The 23,916-nt window shown below is 27.2% G+C and overlaps 1 protein-coding gene across 1 annotated transcript in view; it reads left to right on the top strand.

The window, feature by feature from the left end:
* The window catches only part of Cad96Ca (tyrosine kinase receptor Cad96Ca), a 157,565-nt gene that overhangs the window by 83,175 nt on the left and 50,474 nt on the right, over positions 1-23,916 (top strand). The window contains exons 2-5 of the mRNA XM_085949207.1: positions 717-970; positions 4,987-5,658; positions 12,176-12,301; positions 22,518-22,653. Coding sequence (XP_085805333.1) covers positions 717-970; positions 4,987-5,658; positions 12,176-12,301; positions 22,518-22,653 — 1,188 coding nt within the window. The remainder of the gene's footprint in view (positions 1-716; positions 971-4,986; positions 5,659-12,175; positions 12,302-22,517; positions 22,654-23,916) is intronic.

Raw genomic sequence — 23,916 nt, 5'->3', positions numbered from 1 at the left:
CTAATTAAATGTAACTACCTAATTGAAGTGATTTTAAAGATGAGTTATTGTAAACTATTTTCTCTTCCGCATGTTGTGGAGATCAAAATAAAGTTAAGAGACCATCCATATCCAGGATATATTTTCATAATGAGAACCCTGGATCAATTCACTACTAAATAGCGTCCTTTACTCTTGCGCATTGAGTTACTAAGTACTTCTGCATAATCTTACTATCCCATCAATCTAGCAGCCTGAAGGATTTATTCTGATAGTTTCTTTCTCATGAGTGTTACTGAATGACTAGATTGCCTCTTTTTATGGCTATAGTCACCACACAGATGTATTTTAATTTACATAATAGCATTATATTGCTCATTGTTAACATTTTTTTTATTAAAAATATGTTAATAGGTAAGTAGATAACTACTGGGTAAAATGTTATTGAATTTGTATGGAATGTTATTATTACAGAAAAAATAAATAAGGATGCTCTACACTCCGCTGAATTGACTAAATTATCAAGTTTAGTAAATGCACATAGTAGCGAAGAACTATAAATCGAGAAGAGTAGAAAGAGCTAGATGGAGCTTTTATTCAGCAGTGAATTGACCTTAGTTTATGATGTTATGTCATTGTTATTCAAAGTAAAATGAGCTGCATAACTGTTTTATACATAAGCATAATTTTTAAATATTGACATAAAAATTACAAAAAAAAATTCTCTTCCTTTTCAGTATCATGCCAAAACAGCGAAAACACACCGCCTATTCTCCAGTTGGAGAGAAACTGGAATATACCTTCAACGGAGACAGTTGGCTCAGTAGTCACGAGGGTGAGAGCTGCTGATCAAGAACATGACCCTCTGATCTTCGGCTTGCAGCCTGTTCACCATGGACCAAAGGATACAGAGGCAGAAAACTTGCGGCTGCCGTTCACGATCGATAATTCTACAGGGGTGGTTTACATCAATGAAAGTCTCAAAGATAGGGTAAATATATTTTTTTATGTATATTAAAGATATCAATGGAATCAGTAATTTCTCTTAAACACATGCCATTATATAATAATATTCCAATCTGCTTATCGGTTTTCTTAGATATTTAAAAATATTAGTTTTTCAGGTTGTTTTTATATTTAAAACAAATGAAATTATTAAATTCTGTGTACCTGTATATTTTTTTTGGTTACCTTTATAATAATATAACAAATTAAATTTTATGGTTGTCGATCACAAGACTTATTTAGTCTTATATATGTGTGAAAAATTTATCTAACATTTAATTCGAACATTATTTTATAGATATTGGAAGGAACACATATATACTAGAAACACACGTGAGAATTTAATTGAAACGATATTATATTGATTAATCGAGTTAAAAACTTAGATATATTAGGTACACACTGTAAAATAACTTTAAAGCTGGAAAAATGGCTAACAATCATTTAACCATAAACCGTTTACTTCATCCTATGCAAAGCCACATGCTTCACTTAAGAGTAAAAAAAATATATATTATGAAAAAAATCCGAATGAAGAGATTGATACTTTGTTATATCAAAAATATATTAAACTATCTGGGATGAATACAAGGGCTTGTACCTACTCATTAAATTTGTGTACAGTAATAGCTTCAATCGCATTAGTGTTACAAATACCTGCTAAAGCTGTTATAAAAAATATAAATCTGAAACAAAGAGCAGTAACCTACCTACTTAATTTATTCACAATAAAAAGGCAGGTAGTTAATATATTTAAGTTTCAAACTGGTTCTTTTTTTGTAAAAATAAAAAGGTTTTAGTATCGTTCAAATAAAAATTTGAAACAGTAATTATTGCTAGTAAACAAAATATATAAAATTTAATACTGGAAATAACCTCCGACTTTCTCCACGTGAAATACGAAATAAAAGATAGACAGATACATACAAACGAGAAACAGGTAATTTATTATTCGATATCTAGCGGCGGTGTTTCTCTACCCGTGCATTTCCTTATATTGTTGTGGAAACAGGATTTATTCGATTTCTAAGGTCACCTTATCTACCTTAAAAGTGCGCTAAAATAGAATTTTTAAAAGCAAAAATTTATCTGAAATATCGAGAAACGGTGATCATGCACAACAGTATAGTCTCAAAACGGTGATCATGTACAACTTTCATCAATATTGTCCAGTATTTTTTAGAATTTTAGTTAAATAGACGGAGAGATAGATAGATTCTCTAGTTTTATTATTAGTATTGTATGTCAATGAAGTATTATTTAGTCTCCCTAATAAGTGTAAGAAAATGAACAAGATAAAATGATATCCATATAGATCATTTTAATTACCTAATAATTTTATGAATTAATTTTGCATAATAATGATTTTTATTCATGGTAACTAAATCTAAGAATTTCGTACAACGTTCTTCTTTTTTGTATCGTTATGGAGTATATAGTTATAGACCATTAAGAACTCAAAATGTAAAATAGAACAGAAAAATAAATTACAAACTCCAATGAAACGTTTACCCAATATATTTTTCTATATAATGTTAATTATGCTCAAAATTGAAGATGTAATGCTTAACTCATGTTGCCAAATTAATTTTTTTTCCCATCACTAATGATAGGTACCTGATGTAATATGGCTATATTATCAATTTTACCACGGCCACGTTTACTCTATTATAATGTTAATATTTCTATATAAAAATCAATTTCTATTTTCTAATATATAAAAATAATGAATCGTAATACACATATATAAATATATGTACATTAATTTTCCTACAAAGTTTACAGATTATTCAAGCTAAGCTCGCAAATATACTCACAATTCTTAATTTTCAACTTAAAAACGGATGCGAATTCATGTTCCCGTTATCCTTCCTTATGTAGGGCCTATGTGGGATTTTAATTTTTCCAATACTTTTACGTCTGTCATGTAACTAAGTTACTTTATTTCCAGGCTTCGGTGCATCTTACTAGATGTAAAAATTTTATAGACACACATTTTTTTTTTAATATTTTTATGTCTTCGATTATCTTTTCTCTCAATCTACAGCTGAATGAAACACCTTTTTGGACTGTTTTCTTTAGTAAAGTTGTTACGTATTTTTATTAAGCTTAATTATTTAATCGATCGAGCGAGCGAAGTTACTTTGTATATATTTATTATAATAACTTTGATGCCTCTAGATAGTGATACCTTTCAGTTATGTAGTTAACAATTTTTTTTCTGGTTTTTTGATTATTCGTGGAAAAACTACATTAATTTATATATACCTAATTACGTCTTTTAAAACAGTAAAACACTTTATACATTTCGTTATACAGTTTTAAGATTCAAATTTCATCCACATTCATTTTATTACAAAGACAGATCTGCTATTCAATTTAGTGTGAACTTTGTGAATTAATACTATTCAATGCAACATCATAACTAATTGAATGTTCACTTTCTATATTTATAAATAGTTTCTATAAGGAAAGTTGTTTAATAAGTATTTTATGTATGTACATTGGATTTGCATTTACAGCATTTGGAGTTGTAAATAAATATCAAAAGTGTGCTAAGTTTAAGACGATGTAAAAGGTAAATTATTCTCTATAGCATGTTCCCAACGACCATCGTGTAATAAAATATTTACCATTTTTGGTTGAGAAAATTTTGGGAAATTTTCCAATAGCTTTTTTTATTACCCTCCAGCAAAGAAACCAGAAAATAACATAGTAACATCGGATGTTATAAAGCTGTTTATGGATATAATTGAATTTATTATTTAGTAAAAGTTATTTAGATACTTCTAATTGAAAATCGATGAAGACGTATGCTCAATTTTAATCAAGTTTCAGATTGTCGACTACGTCTTCACCTAGTTTCAATATATTTCATAATAATATAAGGAACTTGAAGACATAAAAAGTGCATTTCCGCCTTTAATATCTCATATTTCGTATTCACAGAAAAACTAAGACTGATATTTATAAATTATATAGCGTACTGAAGGAAGTTGATAACACAAATTGTAAAAGCAGCTGAACTGATTTACACATTTTGAAAGTATAATTTTGTTGCAGTGTAATGTATGTTGTAGTCCTGGGGATGAGGTGTTCAATCGAATGTAAAATACTTTAATCTTGTATATTACCCATTGAAGTATATATTATATAAAAATGGTTTTTTTTAAATTTATTTACGTATTTAATACAATTTAAATACATCAGAGTTTTACAATCTAAATCTATTTTGAATGGAAAATCAGTTAATTATAATTGGGGTTTTTAATACGATATCTAACTTTAATAATTACATAATATTATATTTCTATTTATACCATTTGTTGATTTTTTGATATTTGTTGATATTTTACATACATTAGTTACACCAATATGCTTTTAAGAAATGAAAGTATTCGTGTATAAAATTGGATCCACGTGTTACAGATTTTATTGGTCAGTTAGTTTCGATAAAATAGAATGTTTATATTCAATACGTATGCTTCAAGCTTTTCTATAGAATCAATTTATTTATGAAACTTCAATACAGGTTAATTTTGCTTACACTTTTAAGGAAAATGGTTTACATTATATTATGAATAAATTATTTTTTGTTGGGTTTGCTTTTGTGAGTATTCTTCGAATAATTTTAACAAAACAATACAAAGAATAAAGGTATTGATTTTTTGCGGAGATATTATTTTATGTATTTCTATATAAATGTTATAATTTTTATTTTTATTACTTATTTGAAATATACGTAATATAAGACCCACGAATTCATTAAGAGGCATGTATCCAAATTATCGTTTTTAATAATGTATTATTGTGAGTTTTGTATTAAAATATTAGATTTGTATGTGTATACCAACTAAAAATAATAATATGTCTAGTAGTTATAATTTTATGAATTTAAGTATATCCAATTAATATTGTTTCAGATTCTTTTAATATCATTCATTGAAACATAATAGTGCTATACATTATATTATATTATTTGTATTAAATTATCTGTTTCAGGGTGGAAAAGATATTTTCTTGTACGTGACTGTATCAGACGGAAAACTCACGTCGAAAAACGAAGTGTGGGTGAGAATTGAAAACGGCGCGGGTGGAAATTCCGGCCATGGAGGCTTTTTCCCTGGGAAAAACGGCAATTCTCCGAGAGTGAACCCCCCATTTCTATCCCTGCCGGGATTTAACTCGAGAATTCCACCCCCACCCCCGAACTTTAACCTGTACCCAGTTAACAACAGACCAAATATACCTGACTATTCTAGACCTGTTGAACGACCTAATAATCCGAATCACAGAAGGGTACAAACAAAAACATACATAGAAGACGAACCCGATGTTTCTAATGTTACTGAACCTGCTATAGAAAACCGAACTACTACACAATTACATGCGATAAATCCAATAGTACCACTCTTTGAATACCCTCCCGGGACAAAGCCGGTGTTAACCAAAGTCGGTAAAGACAATAATGTTCATTTATTGACCAATGAAGTGGGTGGAGAGGAAAATGCTTTAAATGCAACAGAAGGTACAGTAAAATCTGCGGCAGATTTAACCGCAACGATTGTGCCTCTCATTTCTGTCTGTGCAGTATTCCTGATAGTTGGATTCGTTGCACTGCTTTTTAGAAAAAAGATATGCCCTTCCAGGTCAAAGACGAAAAAAGCAAATATGGTAAGATATTATTTTTTTTATTTTTGTTAATATAAAAATATAAATAATTACTGTACTTGAGAGCCAGTAAATATTAATTCGAATAATAACAATTCGATTTTTTTTTCTAAATTTATGCTCCAAATATACTCAGGTATAGATTTATTTTGTATAATTTCATTTTTCAAAATTTTTATTTTACTTTTTTAACATCCGTAATAATATTTCAGTTATTGTTTTTCACTGGATTCATAGTTTAATTAATGTTAGGTAATTTATTGTCATATTTTCTAAATCAATTGTATTTAAAACTTGTTATTTATCACATATAAAAATATTACTCACATGATTAGATTTATCAGGTTTCCAACTACAACGTAGGACTACACCCAATTATAGTGGTGTAGTACCTAGTAGGTTTCTTTTCAAAAATTAAAACCAGATTCCAGGTAGTTAGTATCTTAAGTAGGTATCTAACTGCGAGGATTGAGGAAAAAAGTGTGGGTACCTAACAACAATAACGCTCCTTTCACATTATAGAGTTTTGACCGTACCTACTGCAAAAAATCGAACGGCTATATTCTTTTAGTGGTGTGAAGAAGAGTGAGCCTTTTCACATTATACGGCAAAGGTTCAAAACCAAAACGGTAACGTACCTATATAACAGCCGTCCATTGTCACTATAAGCACATAATAGTACTTATCACATACTTCCATATAAAATAGATAGTTATCCTGATACAGCAATTTTATTATTTTTACATTTAGGTAGGTAACTGAAATTCATGTCACGTTACAAGTAATTAATAAGTATTCATAATGCTTATATTTCTTAATAATAATTATATATAACAATACAAAAACCTTTCTTCTTATTTTATATCGTAAGTAACTATTAATACTAAATGTTTATATTTACTAATAATAATTATTAAATTGTAATAATGTTTCTTAAAATTTAATATTGCAAATAATGAGATCACGCATGTTGTTTGCTATGTTATCTTTTATAACCTCTAAATAAAATACATGATTATGGCAAGTAATAATATATTAGTAAATTATGACCATTTTACGCCACAATTAGATACAATAAGTACAATACCTACTACTTTTCCCATTTTTGTACGTGTTAAAAATAATAAAAAAAAATATTTCCTCTCCTAGATAATTTGTTAAATAATAAATTTAGCATGTTCAAATTTATTCATTAATATGTTAAGTACTTATAAATTTAAAAATAAAATACCACTTTTCCTCCTAAGCAAACAATATGGACACACCCTTTGAGAGTGGCAATTATCTTATAAGACCTTTTACGAGAATTAGTTTTTAGTTTTTTTTCAATCTTATGAGATCTTCCCGCAATGAATTATCAAAACATTTATTATCTTTACTGCAATAATCTAAATACATGAAAAATAAGATTATCCTGTCAATTAAAACGCGTCAAACTGAGCAAAAATTCATTCTTATGAAAAACTATAACTATATCCAAACTACCTACTACATAAAACTAATAAGGGTAGTCAAAGTTATTGGGTTTCATGGTGATTAGACTTGTTTTATCATTTTATTAAAATCCTATATTTATTTCTATTAGATTATAATGCCAAGTGACCTGCAAGGTGTAGCGATACAGCTTGCTCAGCTAGTAATTATATTAATACATAGACCCAATTGTAAAATTTATGTCTTTTACCTGATTAAGCTTTTCATGTGAGCAAAATTTGTGTCGTAGAATTAGTCAATTAAAAATCCCGTTTTCCTTCTACACTTTAGTATACTATATCTGAGGTGTTTTAAAATTATATTATATGTTCGATAAAAAATATTATCACATTCTTAAATCTTGTGAATTATTCGTTAAATAATATAAAAATACTTATTAAACAATGTAAAAAAGGAAAATTGTTTAATATCAATATTTATTTAATACAGATTTTTGTATGTTCGATATTAATGACGTATTTCAGATATATTCAAAATTTAAATTTTATTAGAGATGAAACCCAATTTTCTAAGAACATAATATTTAAACAATACAATATAACTTATTACTCGAATCACATGAATTTATTCATTAATATTATATAATATGGTGAAAAGACATTGTACCAATTTAAACCTAAATATATCTCGATTCCATCAATATGTAGGGACGACCAATTAACTTACATGAAAAGGACTTGGGGGCACACACGTGCCAAATAAATTGTTTTTCGGAGGATATATTATTAATAATAAATAATTTATTCATTTAATATTATAATATATTAGGTATATTTCCACCACGTGATTGGGATTTGAAATAATAGGTAATTAGTATTTTTCTTTAAATGTATTTCAATTATTGGAATATAATCGAAGTTTAAAAAATAATACACCGAATGAAAAACATTCGTTTACAACGGTCAGCATGAAGATAGCTGCTAGTGGTTTTTCTTTATTTCAGCACATTTCAAAAAACAGTTCGACAAAGTATCGGATACACGTCACGAAAACTTTTTCAATAACGAAAAAATAATCTACTTTACTTTTAGTCAAGAGTTTTATTAGGATGTCAACTGAAAAAACATCCACAAATGCAAGAAAATATTTATTTATTAATACATTATTAATGTTTTTGATTTTGAAAAACCTCTAACATTTCAATTAGCAAAAATTTTAATGACATCCTTACATGGAAATAATAAATTATTATTGTTTTATACAATTTGAAATACTATTAAAATAATATTATTGAAAGATTTGATCTTGAAAATGTTAAAAAATAGTTATTTTTATTACTGTATTTAAAACGATACATTTATAACTTGATTACCACTGAAGTACAAAAATAGCATAATATGCTTAACCCTTCATCAAGCCAATTTCTATTTTTGTTCATCTAGAGTTCTTCGTCATTGGTTTATAATCTTAACCAAAGACATGGAATTTATTTTGATCATTACAGCATGGCAATATAAATTCGATTATTTTGTACAGAAAAGACTTTGGAATTAGTTTCTGAATAAAAGAAATTATTAGATGCACAGATGTTTTTTATAATCATAAAATGTTATAGAGCACTACTTTTAATAACTGTAACATTAATCTATTTTTACAGACGTAATATAATATTGTAATCTTGATTTATACCAATTGGTTTCTCTGCTATTGTAGAAATATAGAAAATATATATAGAAAGGTAAGGGTTCTTGCTACAAATACTAAAAATACTCACCATAAAATAAAATAAAATTGTAATGTAGTCACGCGGGGTATATTACACTCTGAACAGTATTTGCTCTATTTATTTTTTATGCCAATACTTACGAAATGTTTGGGTACCCCATTGGGTAGGTATTCCCACGGGCGAACTTTCTGTGCCTTTGAGTGTTTTAGACACTCAATTTAAAAAATCTTTCGTATTACGTTTCATGTGATAAAATATGGGAAATCATAACCATTCATTTTTACAGTCCACTAAATTATTTAAAATAGTTATATATTTTGTAGCAAAAACATACAGTATTTTTCATCATAATGTAGTTTTTTCAATATAATCTGAAAATTGCATACTAAATAGTTATATTTATGCTACGACTAAAAAATACAGATGCAGGTTCGATCCTGCTGGATGTCGTATTTTTTCAACTAAGATTTTTTCAATTAGTTATATTTATTTTCTCAGAAGTGTTTTCAAAATTATGTATGTTCAATAATTAGAATATCACATTCTTAAATCTTGTGAATTATTCGTTGAATAAAAAATATAGTGTTAATTAAATTATTAACAATTTCCAGTCATAACAAAAAAATCTTGGAGTGGTCCGTGACTTCGGTTAGTAATTACCTACTTTCATTTAAAAATACAAAACCCCATCGCCAATAGTAACTCAATTTGGAAAACGCTTCAGAGAGTATTTAGAGCCATTAATTAAAATTTGTCCTATAGATAATATAGATACCTATAGCATAGTGGTATATGTGCATTGGCGCGAAACCCGAGAGATACAAGTTCGATTCCTGCTGGGTGTCGTATTTTTTTCAAAAAAGATTTTTTCTATTTGTTATAGGTATATTTTCTCAGAGGTATTTTCAAAATTATGTATGTTTAACATACACTTAGAACAAAACGCTACTAGTAAAACAATCATTATTAACTAGGAAATATAAAAAGAACTTTTTATATACTTACCACTTTTTTAAATTTTTTGTTGAATCATATAAACTTGACAATTATATGTATTATTAAAAACTTTTTATTGCTCTTGATAGAAATACTGAATAAATTAATATTATAGAATACAGAAATGTCATTTTGACATTTCATATTGATTTCCATAGTAACGCACGTTTATATTAATAATTTAGTTGCTAGGACCCACTTAGCAACCAATAATAGTGAGTAGTAAATATTACTTTTAACGAATTTTTTCCGAAACATACAAAACAGAATTAACTGAAAATGAATTCAATTCTGCTTAAAGATGGCCAAAAGTATTTAAAAAAATGCATTGTCGTCGTTTTCTGATATATTTTAAAAGTTTCAAATGTCTAGTCGGGAAGTTAGTTAAAAATCTTGGACAAACAAGAAAAAATCTGTACCGGACAAACAAGAATGCGAGCTCATAAAAACATGGTAAAATACACAAGCTTTGAGAAAATCACAAAGCTTGTAAACTCACCGACAATGGAGTAAATTGTATGAGGAGGCTGTACCTTATGCATTATATTGGATCGATGTCCGCTCATTTGTCTAGACTCTAAAAGATCAAACTTATGTCTCAAATCTTTTTCTTTGATAATCTAATTAGAATTCCGCATAGATACATTACATGTGGTGAGAGTTTAGAAAACTTAAATTAATTGTTAGCTATTGTAAGTGCTCTACACACAGCTAAAAATACCGCAGTATAAAATTCGTTTGTTTTAAAATATTATGTATTACTATTTAAGACGTTTTAAAGAAAGAACGTAAATTTTCATTTCAGTTGTTGGCTTATTAATGATAAATTTGACTCATGGATATTGTATACCGTGAGTATTGATCGGTAATGGAAATTACAGTTATAAAAAATACCATTACAATAAATTCATATTTTTGTGCTTTTAATTGCATATAAATAATAAAGATCCCTACACAAGATTCAGTCAAATACAATCAAATGAATCTATTTTAAAGACTTTTAATCTATGAGATCTATAATAATAGAATACAAAAAAATCATGAATTAATCTAAATAATGCATTATATTAACATTACTTAACCTCTATTAAAATTCGAAATACTATGTTAAATAATATTCTTATAAACTGAATGTATTGAGTAGATAATATATTCGAGGTAGAGAAAATCTTATAAGTACGTAATAAGTTTCTGTAAGACTAAAAAGTTAATATCTCCTCGGTATTTAGAAAATCTTATTACATTCAACAGAAATAAAAGGAAAAACTAAAAAAATATATAAAATAATAAAAATACGGGTTGCGAAAGAAGAAAATAATAGAATCAAAAATGGACAAAGGCAGACAGATAAAGGGCCACTGTTATGTTAATGAAACATTTTCCTTGACTGACAAATGACATTAGCTCCTGAATGTATTACCCTAGTTACCAACGCTCCACTCGTTAGATGACTGAGCATTTTGTATTGGGTAAAAATGCGCATTATAAAACAACAGACATGACATGACAGTCATTTGAAAGTTGTGTAAAGAAATATTGAATATTTTGTTACCACGTTGAAAATAATGCGTTTTAATGATCAGCAAATTAAAAAAGGTATATTTATCATTTCTCATTGAATATTAATTGGCGTTTAAGGACTAATATGGTATTATTTTATGAAAACAAAACGTCATATTTGAAAAGATTAATCATTCATTTGTATTTTATTTTGTAATGATTAGATAATTGCATCTTAGTAGGTACCGTCATATATTATCATATTTTTAAATATATTTAAAATAATAAAAATAGTTGTATTTGATATCAATATAATATTTGTTATTATAATTCCATAATATATACATGAATTATTAATAAATATAATAAGGTATAACATTACTTCATAATATTACATTATAATACCTATAAGGAATACGTAATTTTAATAAAAATAAATAAATTTAATAGTTTTCTAATCGAGGTATTTTGTTACATACACAATTAAAAAATGTTATAAATAAAATGTATAATTTTTCATTGAACATACATAATTTTGAAAGGACTAAATAATGTGCTGTATCAATTTAATGGATCACGTGTGTCATTTTTCTTGCCTACCTATGTATTTTTCTCACAGTGATGGACAGAATGTCGTTTGAAATATATTACTAGATTAAATGAAATAAATATCTCGTCTTTTTGCATATTATTGAAATTCAAAAAAATATATTAATAAGTATTAAACGGAATTCTACCAATAAATGAACACTAACTTATTTAGAATAAACTTAAATTGCTTAATATTATTTTATTATTGGTCTACAAATTTATACCACTAACATAAATATATTGTTACATCATTTGGATTATTAATGCTTTCAGAGTAAAGAAGTGAATGGCGGAATTGTTTTACAAGAAGCACCTCAACTTGCGATACAGAGATGGCGGGTCCCTCGAGCATTTAGTAACAGATATGAGTCGCAGTCCAAGACTACAAGTAATCTTCAGGTAATTTAAACATATTATAATTCATTTGATTGTAACATCTTCAATTCAATTTGGTAGTATTGACTATGTCCCGGGAACATCCGTTGTTTGTTCTACCAAGTTGCAGAATTAATATACTATCTGTAATAGCGATACTAGGAGAACAATAACTACATTCACTTAAATCGATTTGAATATTTAAGAAAGGTTTAACACATATGGCGTGCTTCGGTGTATTAGTTTTTTACTCATTATCCTGTATGTATATTTAAAATATTGTTAGCACAATGTTATGGTGTGAACGTTTTTTTTGATTTTTGTAGTCATGTTCATTATAATGTGTAAAATAGCTAAATATTAATAAATCATTACCCAAGTATAAATTTTCATTTATAAAATTGATATTGATTAGATTACCTAAAGAATGATTTATTTAAGTATAATTTGTGATGTTACCGAAGCTCAATTATTGGATATAAAGAAAATTCAATTAAAATACAATAAACAAATAGTACAACTAGTATAAATTATTCAACAATTATTGCAATAATCATTAGCATGTACAGATCAAACTATACTTTATGTTATAATATAATATATTATTTTCAACCAAAATGCCACTACGTAAATGGTAAATATGGAGTACAATTTTATTAAACTCCATAATTTGTAATTCCGTCACGAGATGTATAATATAGTATCACTTTTTTCTCTTTAATAATGTCGTAATTATGCATTATTATTGAATGAAAAATAGCTTATTTCAGAAGTAAGAAATATTTAAAAGCTTATGTAATTTTGTAGATATTATTATCCTTAGTAACATCATTTTGACGCTAAAACTTATGGTTAGTCTTTTCTTAATGAACCGAATCATTAAAAGTATTCGTTAGAGTGTTATTATGACTATTAAATAATATAGTTTTTTTTATATTTTTCACATTATATCTAATAGATACAAAAATATTATGATTATAGTACAAAAATTCATAAATTTATCGAATAGAACAACAAACTTCGTTAGATATCTGTTCAACTTAATGCGATTATAATTAAATTCTTAATTACCCTGTTATGTACCAACAACGATAGTTTTGTAGTTTGTTTTTCGCTATTACGAATATTATTATTATGAACAATATTATCAAATGAATGTCAAATTTAATAACTGGAAAATGCGATCAGAATAATAAATAATATTGCTTGCAAAGACTTCCTTTAGTTATCTGTATTTTTTGCACGATTTCTGACAATGAATTGACAGGTTTTCACATGGGCCGTAAAATTATTTTATATACTCACCTACTTCTAGAAAAATAGTATTTCTGTATAACGTATTACCGTTGTCTTTTATAAAAATCGATAGATGCCATATAATCTCTATCAAATAAAGTTAGAACTCTTATTAGGTACAAAACTTGAAAATAATTTGTTAATAATTTATGTAACTTTGTTCTTACGTATATTAATTTGTTTATTTATTTACACTAGCATTACGAAAGCATTAGTTACAAAGTAAGTAACGATTAGTCAATAATAGATAGAAGAATATTTTAAAACAGTTTTAAAGTTTGAATGACGTGTTTATGGAGGTAAATGACTTTTTAAATATAATAATAATCAGTTGTAGTCAACTTAGTACTATATGAAAAACCTCTAGTTTTGTACAATATTCTTAGTCCATAACACTTTGCTGCCACATATGTACATCTATCAAATTTTGTGAGTTCGTCAATTCAACTGGCTTCACAGCACTCTTAAATTCATTAAATGCCCCTCGGACCGCATTTTGCCTATCGGTTATTCATTCGCTGAACTATGTGTTCATTATTTTGATATTTCTTAGGTTGTTGCCTCTATTAAATCTCTTATTTTTGTCTGCCACTAAATCCATAGATTTATTTAGTGGATTTTTACGTTATTATTAACACACACTATTTCATGTCATTTTGCGATACTGGTAGTTTTTTATAATTTTTCTTTTATTGAGAATTCGTGATTTAAATTTATACGTATACACACATTGGTTGAAAACTTTAAGATTTAAGCAGAATCGGAGGTTACTTTTGAATTGATACTATTTAGTTATCTAAATGTGACTCATGCCAGTTTGTTTCTGCGAGTAATCTCATCATACATACCTATGTCTATAGATATTTGTTGTCTCGGATAGACGCAGTTATTGATAAGCACTAGTTTTGTTTCAGAAAAGTATTACATTGTTACCTTTATCTTCGAGACTTTTCTAGTCGTTCTTTATTTATCTTTACTCTACTCAACGACTTCTAATTAATTTGTAAGTTCCTCTATCAAGTCTGTCCTATACTGGAGTTATCTTGGACATTTTGTAAAAAATCATCTGTATGCCATGTCTTCCAGAGTAGCTATGAATATTTTGTGTAAGATCGTATTACTGTTTCCGACACCTTTGATTACAGAAAACCCGCATTATTAATATATAATATTATATATTATAGAAGTTCAAGTACAAACACATTTTTTTTGTTTATATTATATTTTTAAAGCTAATACTGAGTGTGATAAACAAATGCTTCTCTCCGTTGCTAAATATATTATTAAAAAATGTTGCAAAAATGTAATACTAAGCAAACGATTATGTGCTATTTGAAAGCATATTGTAGTAAATATGAAATGATTTATAAATAATATTTTGGAATTAAGTACCTACCAATTAATACACGTTAAATCAATTGAACCATAAAAAAAAATCTTACAAATATCATTCATTAGAAATTAAAATAATTTATTAGTGAGAAATCAATGTTTTCTTAAAAGTAATTGAACACAAAAAAATATTATTTAGAATTTTTCCATTTCAGACACTATTGTATTATATTTCAAATTGAAATTATATATATTTTTGTAATCAACTGAATAATTATAGGTAGGTCCACCTAATTTCAATAATAATAGAAAATTTTGTTTAAAATTTGTTAAATTGCAAAAAATACAGACCCAATTTTTACTCATAATCAACAAAAAAATCAGTCTTCGTTAATGATGCAATTTGAATAGTCGACCATTTCTGAGATAACCTTTTTATGGAAATAACAGTTGCAAAGCTAAAAAGTACAGAGAATTGCTTGTTGCTTATCCCTTGGGTAATCAAGAATGTCTAAAATAAGTACGAAAATCCAACAGGGAACAAAATGTGTAAGCTGGATTCGTGTTCAATCTGTACATTTAATGGTTGCAAACTGAAATCAGTTGTCGTTTATCTGAGTGGTATTGAGTTCTTTGTGTATAGAAAATACATTTCAAAATTTAATAATAGCTTGTTGAAAATCTATCTAGACTTTATCTTTATTCACTTTTTGTATTTCGTAAAGAAAGTAGATTATTTAAAAATAATAATAATTAATAAACTGATTAAAAATTTTAAGCAATCACAAAAATACAACTACCTAAATAAAATTTACGTGGAATTTCATATTCATTCCAAAAAAGTATGTAAGTTTACCACATTAGCAGAATATGGCAGTTGCGTATCTACATAAACGCAGATTTGTTATAATGACTTTAATATTATAATCAATGTTTTTAATATAAAATTTCTTCAGTTCGATACTATAATACTGATACATAGAAATTATTTTACAGTATGTAACATTATTAAAATTAATGTTTTGGGTCCTCCGACAGATGATTATTTTGTTCGCCTTTCTTCCATGACTTTTGAGCATACATCCAGATGAAGTACCTGATTGGTTGATTGAGATCGGGAATGTTTTTTTGCTTATCAACGTAGTCTTATATTTTGAAAAACTCAAATGAAAGATGTCTAACTGTGTTAAAATCACATAAGCTTGGAGGCCTGTTAACATCGGAAAATTGGTATATAACACGGCCCACTAATATGGTTTGCAATAATTGCCATAATTCACGTGCATTATGATAGGTCTTTTCAAGTTCATTTATATAATGCATGTATGCAATGCAATGCAATGCAAATATAATCATATCACGACAAAATGATACTTCCTGTCCAGAAATTAAACCAAGCCATACCCTATTCAGAATATATCAGTTCCTCATAAATCACTTGAGGATTTTCAAATCCTAAAATCCAGCAGTTTTCTTAATTAATAGCTATTAATAAAATTAATAATCCTTTTATTATCGTTCTACATTATTAGAAGTCTAGACTCTATTTAGACCAACATATATATATATTTGATATTGAATAATGATATTTTATTCGTTTAAAAGTATGTAATGAATAATGATTAGTAGGTATGTACTATAGTTATAATTTCGTAATATGTTGTATTTAGAAAATAACACACAGATTCAATATATCGTATAGACCATAAATATGAGTTCTTTGTTGGACGTAGAAAATGGAGGACTAAACTCATTATACAATGTACGATGGCTTTATATTAAAAATTGCACGGCACTGCACTCTAATTTGACCTATTTTTTATTATGCTTGTTCTAATTACAAACTAAGTACTTACCGAATAACACATTTTTATTATATTTATCGTAGAAATCTTATAATAAATATATATGCAATACATAAATATGTGCAACTGTTAAAATCTTGATATGAATAAGTTACTATGTTGAGTTTATCTGTATGGCAAATCCCAGAGGTTTCGCAAAAATTAAAAAAAAGTTACAAAGTAACACAAAGACGTATATTATGTTCGAAGGAATAAAATATTAGTTTCATATACTTATAAGTATTCATTTAAAATAAATATTTGTCGATCCTAATGGAAATTACGTCTCGTGCGGATAGGTGGATCGTGCAGGATGGCATTTTATAAAGGGTTGCCTAATTAATAAAAATAATTCTGGCAAACATTCATATATTATTTTTTAATCTATCTTTGAAACCAGATTATAAACTAATAATCTTGAACAAGTGGGTACCTACTGGGTACCACCCATTTCTCGTAAAATCTATTAGTATAACCTCTACTCTGTAGAGGCCCGTATATGATCTTGTTGGGATTGAACATGGTTAAAAAATAGATATGAATTTTACAACTTTCAAGAGTTGTTTCTATGAGGGTTAACATTTTGGGGTGCTAAATATTAGTGAGTAGAAAAAGGGAATGTGGTAAAAATGTTGGTGGGTAATGAATTCATATAATGTTAATTTGAGACCTAAATATATTACCATCAATTAATCTATACATATTATTTTCTGTAAGTTACTATTCCGGACCATAGTATTATGTAGTAGGCAGTAGGCAGTAGGCAAAGGCCAGTAGGAAAGGAAGAAATGCTTTGGAATAATTAGTATTCTCTAATAATAAAATAAAATTATTTCTGTTGAGCCTTGAATCTGATTATTAATAGATCGTGTGTAAACTTAATTGTTTGAGATTAGAAAACATAATTATTTTAATATAATATAAGACATTGCATACAAAGTGACTTGCTGTCATGTATATTGATAGACGATGTTGGCTTGGTGGAATACGTATAATCTCTACAATATAACCCCAATACTACATTATAATCGCGAAGGGTTTGTTTACTTTGGGTTCCGTTAATCGTATTAGAGAAGGCTTTATAGCTTGTGAAACTACTCGTATTAAAATTAAAAGTTATTCACCCCACCTGATAAACAATAAGTTTCTATGACTAGATATGAGACAAGGTTTATTTAAAATTACTATCTCAGAATAAGTTATGGTACCAGTATGCAGAGCGACTGTAACTCCCAATGCACACTGAAATTTGACTCGATACCAATGTGTTCATTGTAAACAATGCTGCATTCGCGTACGCGCAGACCGATGCAAATAGTTAAACAGTTAAAAACCCAAATGTCAAATAAATAAAATCCAACAAATAAACAGTGACTGTGCACAGAAATATTATACAGGCGAAAATATTGAGTACATTAATTATCAATTATAAAATATACCTATTGTAGGTACAGTATTTCAATTATAGGGAGGATAATTCGGAACATGAATTATCATTATATTACTATAACTGCCATTATTTATTTTTTACTTCACCATCTTGCACTGACAGACCAATGTGGGGGCGAGGTGATCATCTAGACAAGCTTAAAAAGCAACTGGCGCGCTATGAAAAGTATTATGGATTAAACGTATAGTAGCTTAGACTTTTTGAATTACACTCACAAGTGATATTCTTGACAAACGCTTCTAACTATGTTACACTCGTCAACGTTTGTTTTTTTTATAATCTAACCAATAATGTTGTAATCGACGCTTTCTTCGATATCACATTAATTTATATTATTATGTTATGCAAACGCTGACAAAATTGACATATTATTACAGTTGAAACGAGTTTGTATGTGCAATTCACCTAAGTCTATTAGAGATATTATACAAGAGAAAAAATACAAATATTTCGGTTTACTGTTATTTAAATTGGACATGTTAAAATTAATCGGTACATATCAATAATTATTTTGTCAAATAATAAAGTTGTGATCATTCTGAAGTTCAATTTTACACAAAAAAAGAATTAATTTGACCACATTCTGCGGAATTATTAATGTGTTTCAGTTCATTGTACATGAAAAGATATACTAAAAACTAGACTAGAAAAAAAACGTATATCTTGCCCAATAAGTATGCACTACTGGTTTAAACACATTTTTTAGAAATTTAAAAACAATGTTCCATCTTCGTTTCAAAAATTCGTTAGAAAATACATAAGATGAAACATTAAGAAGAAGAAATTATCAATATATGATTTTGTATCTTATATTTATTACAGGTATTTAATAGAGCATTTTCGAGTAAATAGAATACTAGTTTTTTGTTTGACCTAATGAAACTTAAAGAATTAAAGAAAAAAAGAAGAACTAAGATGTCATTTTAGTGATATGTCTTATTGATTTCCTTTATTCATTAAAAATGTAATACGTAATCAATAAGATTTTGTGTTTTCATCAATAATATAAAATATTATCAATATAATATACTGAAATGAAAAAAAAAACATTGATCTATTCCTAAATCATATTACACCATAATAGATTTAAATTCAAATTCCATCAATTCCTCTGGTTGATAGCATTAATATCATTTATTAAACCGTAGTTATTTTATATTATGTTGTTCTTACGGGGTTTCGTTTATTTAATTCTTAAAAAAAATATCCCTGGATTTGTATTCCAATTAGAATTAATATAAGTAATATATAATTTAACTTTTAATATTTTGATAAAGCATGGATATTTTTATTATGTAGATTTATAAAATAATATTGTTACATAATATAGAATATTATTCTAAATTATTGATACATAATATTACAATTTTTCTTTTTATTTATTTTTCATCAAAATTTTATTCAAGTCGAAGCACAATACGTTCAGTATTCAGACGGCATTTCGGCTGAAACAATTTACACACTTTTTAGAAATATTTTCACAGAAAACGATATATTTAAAGCGTTTTAATGGTATAAAAATGTTTATATTGTCTTATGTTTCTATAATAATATGGTTATAGTGAAAATTAATTGATTTAATTTATAGTAACTCGGTACCTACTTTGTAAAATTGTAAAATTGAATACTTAAAAAATAAAATAAATTTTGAGATTGCAGGAAGTGGGTTTCGTAAAATGAGTTGTCTCTTTAGTAATCTAGACGTGAGACTATACCTAAGACTGAGTATAATAATATATAGTTTGATATTATATTCCCAATTATGGCATAATTGTATGAAAGCTAAATTAGGTAATATTACGAAAAATTGAAGCATCCAAGATGTGGCTTTTTATATGTATAAATATAAAGTGTACGTTCTCAAACAAATCGTAAATTATAGAGATATTGTGTGTAATATCAAAATCAAAAAACTATAGTACCTACATTGGTTACATTATGAGATGATTGGGGTACAGTATTCTCTAATTATTTATTATCCAACAAAAGTTTCAACGGAAAACCTAGCAGAAGCTAAGCTTTAAGCCTAGGCCATGTGGCTTAATAACCCTCGTGACTGGTAAAAATGAAGCTCCAACAAACTGTTCCGTGTAGAACGTGATAAAGCTCAGATCGCCTAAAGAAGAAGAAAAAGAAAAGAGGAAGAGGAAGGAAAATAGTGTTTTATAAATTAATACGTTCTGCTTTCTAAAACCAAAATAGTTTTATAAATGCTTAGTACCTATATATAATAAAATTGTACAATTTTAACAGATATATTGTGACAAATAACAAATAAATATTATAATAATGTTAATAGAAAAATATTAATTTTGGCAAATTTACATAATAATTTGAATCGTCGTTATTTAGATTTTTATAAAACGATCCAATATTATTACAGATTATATTCATACCAAGATACTTTTTGCGATAGAAATATTATATAAATACAAAATATTGAAAATCTTATAAAATAAAGCTTATTTTTATTTCATAAATTTTTATTCAATTTTGCATCACTCAAATGATCCATTGAATAAAAATATTATTATACAGATGTTCAAGGGAATTTCTTTTATTTTATTTGTCTCATTATTATGTCGATGGCGTCATATTGCTGTCATTTTAAATCTACCCTTTGTGTCGTTAGGCAAATGATTTATTTCACAAACTCAATGTGACGAATATTGTGTATCTCAAACGAATAAAATAGATATAAGCACTTATTATAATACACACATTTCTTTTCAACTTCTCTTATCAAAATCCCTTGGTGAAAACTTCAATTCAGCTTTACACAGTTCAATAGAAATATATTTATATTATGTGAAATTACTTTTTATAAAGAACTCTTCTTCCTCCTTTTGTTATTCCGTTATTACGCGATGCCTTTGCTTCCTCTAGGTCTCTCCACAGTCACATGCAATGTTAAAATCTAACTACACACTATCTTTTCATATTTTACAAGTTCGATCAAGAGGTGATCAATGTGAGTTCATTTGCAATGCGTAAATCATCCAATTTATGTAGATGGCCCAGTCAGTTAGTGCGGCTAAATGTGATGGTTGTCATGTTGTCAAATTTGGGATCACAGAGATTATAAAATATAATTTATTATCGTAAATATTTCACTATATAATGTTAACATTAATTTTACTAATGGTTTTATAAATGCGTTTAAAAATTAATAGATCTAAAAAATCTTAACACCATTGCACATGGATGTACTGAAATATGACTATATTCTCAAACATTAGATCGACTGGTTTAAAATAATATAATTTTATGTAATAAAAATACTTTATGCAGTCATCAAATATTTAAAATAAATATAAAAGATATTAAGGCTTCTTTTATATAAAAAATAGATTATCTACAACGTTTAAGGAATTTTCAGACTAATGCTTTAAAAATTTCAAAAAAATCTCCACTTTGACCTACGTTGGGCATGTAGGCTGTTAAATGATTTGCAAAATTGCTATTCTCTGCAATAAAATAATCAAATTGCGTTACAAAAATAAGTACATAGAGAGATAACGTGTAAAAAATGTTTCAATAATTATTAAAATATACATACAATGTATCTTTACTATGGTAATCACAAGAAATAGTTATAGGTAATTAAATAATATTTTTTCACTCTTCCATTCCATTGGTTGAGTTAATAGCTAACAAGCATTACTTAAAAAATATTAAATCTATATATTAAATAATGTAAATATAACCATGGCCCTACAAGGAGGGGGGGGGGGGCTAACAGAGCTTTAGCCTGGGTGCCTGGGCTTAAAGAGGACCCGGTATGACGATTCAATCAGTTAATTGAGATAAACACACACTACATATTTTCTATAATAGCTATTTTATTTTACTATTATTATACTTATATTATATTTAGCTATTAAACGTATATTGAAAAAGGAGATAAAAAGGGATCATATTTTTTGCAGAAGAAAATATTTAGAAATAAAGCATATTTTTAGGATTTTATATTTCATATTTTGAATGTATTACATTAAAATTGTGTTTTTTTGGGAAAGAAAATATTCACCATAACTAACTAATATACATCTTCCACAATACCGTATTTTAAATATGGAATTAGCTTTGTATTGCTATACTTAATCTAAATTTGTAATAATGTGAAGAAATTTCAAATATATTTGAAAATAATAATAATTCTAAGAAATTTTACTTACCATAGTCAAATTATATTTTTAAATAAATGTTCCAATCTATTTAATTGGTCTATTCGGAAAACAATCGGTACCTATTAAGTAATCGTTTATTCTAAAATAATCGTATTTCGCTGAATAATTTATTTTCTACACCTTTATAGGCTACACCAGGATCAAATGATGAAAAAAATACAGTGGATGAATGGGAGTTTCCTCGCCATCATCTGAAGGTGTTCGATATTCTCGGAGAAGGAGCTTTTGGACAAGTATGGAGATGTGAGGCTATGGATATTGATGGTGAGTTTTGTTTTATTTACCATACAATAAATATTATTCTTCTCTTAATATAATATGTTGAAGAATACAGTACCTTGAATCATTATATTTATGAATTATCTAAATGTATCAATATTTTTTGTTCTTGATATAAGTCAGTTTTGCGTTTTAAATATTCGCTAATACGTTATATCAAAACGTTTTTTGCATTTTTAACTGTAGTTTTAGAATAAAGATGCTTGAACTGAGAATGAATCTTGTGAAATAGTTCCAAATACACTATTATGGAAGTGATAGAAGAATCTGAAGAACGTTTGCGCGTTTTATGAGGTATATTTTCAATTATGTTCGTTTTTCATTTTATGTGTGTATCTATTTAGAAGAATTTCTTTTTACAATATTTAATATGTTAAGTGCCGGATATTTTGTATGAAATCAAATAATTATTTTTTAAATAATATAAATACTATGTTGAAAGTAAAACGCAACAAAGCCCCCAATAGGTAGAAAGTTTTCCAAACTTTGATATTTTAATTAATACTGCTGGTTCGCACGAGATATTTTTTCTTTCTAAAAGCTAGAAATACCTAGACGTATTTTTTGTATTGTATGTAGTGCTTACTATAATTAACTATGGCCATCTGTTGGCAGATTATAAAAATAATGCTATGATAAACTTACAATTTCAAAAAAATTGTTGTGGTGCATTCATTAAACATGTCATCAGTAAATTATATTATATGGCATCTTTCGTATTCTATGCTTCTGGTAATAATACGTTCTAGGTTCTACGGTGATTGCGAATCTGCCGGAAAAAAATACGAACAACACCGCGCAAAGCATTTTGACGTTTACAATTTTTCACAGCCAGTAAAATAGCGCCATAAAATGACAACAACACATCTCGCTTAGGTATGCTTCAAGAATGAGATTGGCGAGACAGTCAGCACTTTTACGTGTAAACAATAATTATTATTGCTATAGTTCAATGTATACACTATTAGTGCCAGTAAATCCATGCACGCGTACAGGCGCTATGATACTAGGTATACATGTATTTAAAATGTAGATAATTAGCATGAGATTTGAATACAATTCGATACAATAATTTAAGCATTGACCTGGAAATTTACATATTGACTCGTGTAGTTTTAATTATTAATTTACGCGTCACCACTTCTATGAATATTTCACATTATTCAGTTTATTTTATTAAATTATAATTATTCAATTGTAACCAAAATTAAGCTTAATTGACTGCATTATTGCATGGGGCTTATTAAT

This window comes from Rhyacophila brunnea, unplaced genomic scaffold (assembly GCF_057557595.1).
Source record: "Rhyacophila brunnea isolate RB1 unplaced genomic scaffold, BYU_Rbru_1.0 scaffold_10, whole genome shotgun sequence".
In the NCBI taxonomy this organism is placed as follows: Eukaryota; Metazoa; Arthropoda; class Insecta; order Trichoptera; family Rhyacophilidae; genus Rhyacophila; species Rhyacophila brunnea.
Note: the sequence above shows the minus strand (reverse complement) of the source record. Positions and strands in the feature narration are given on the sequence as shown.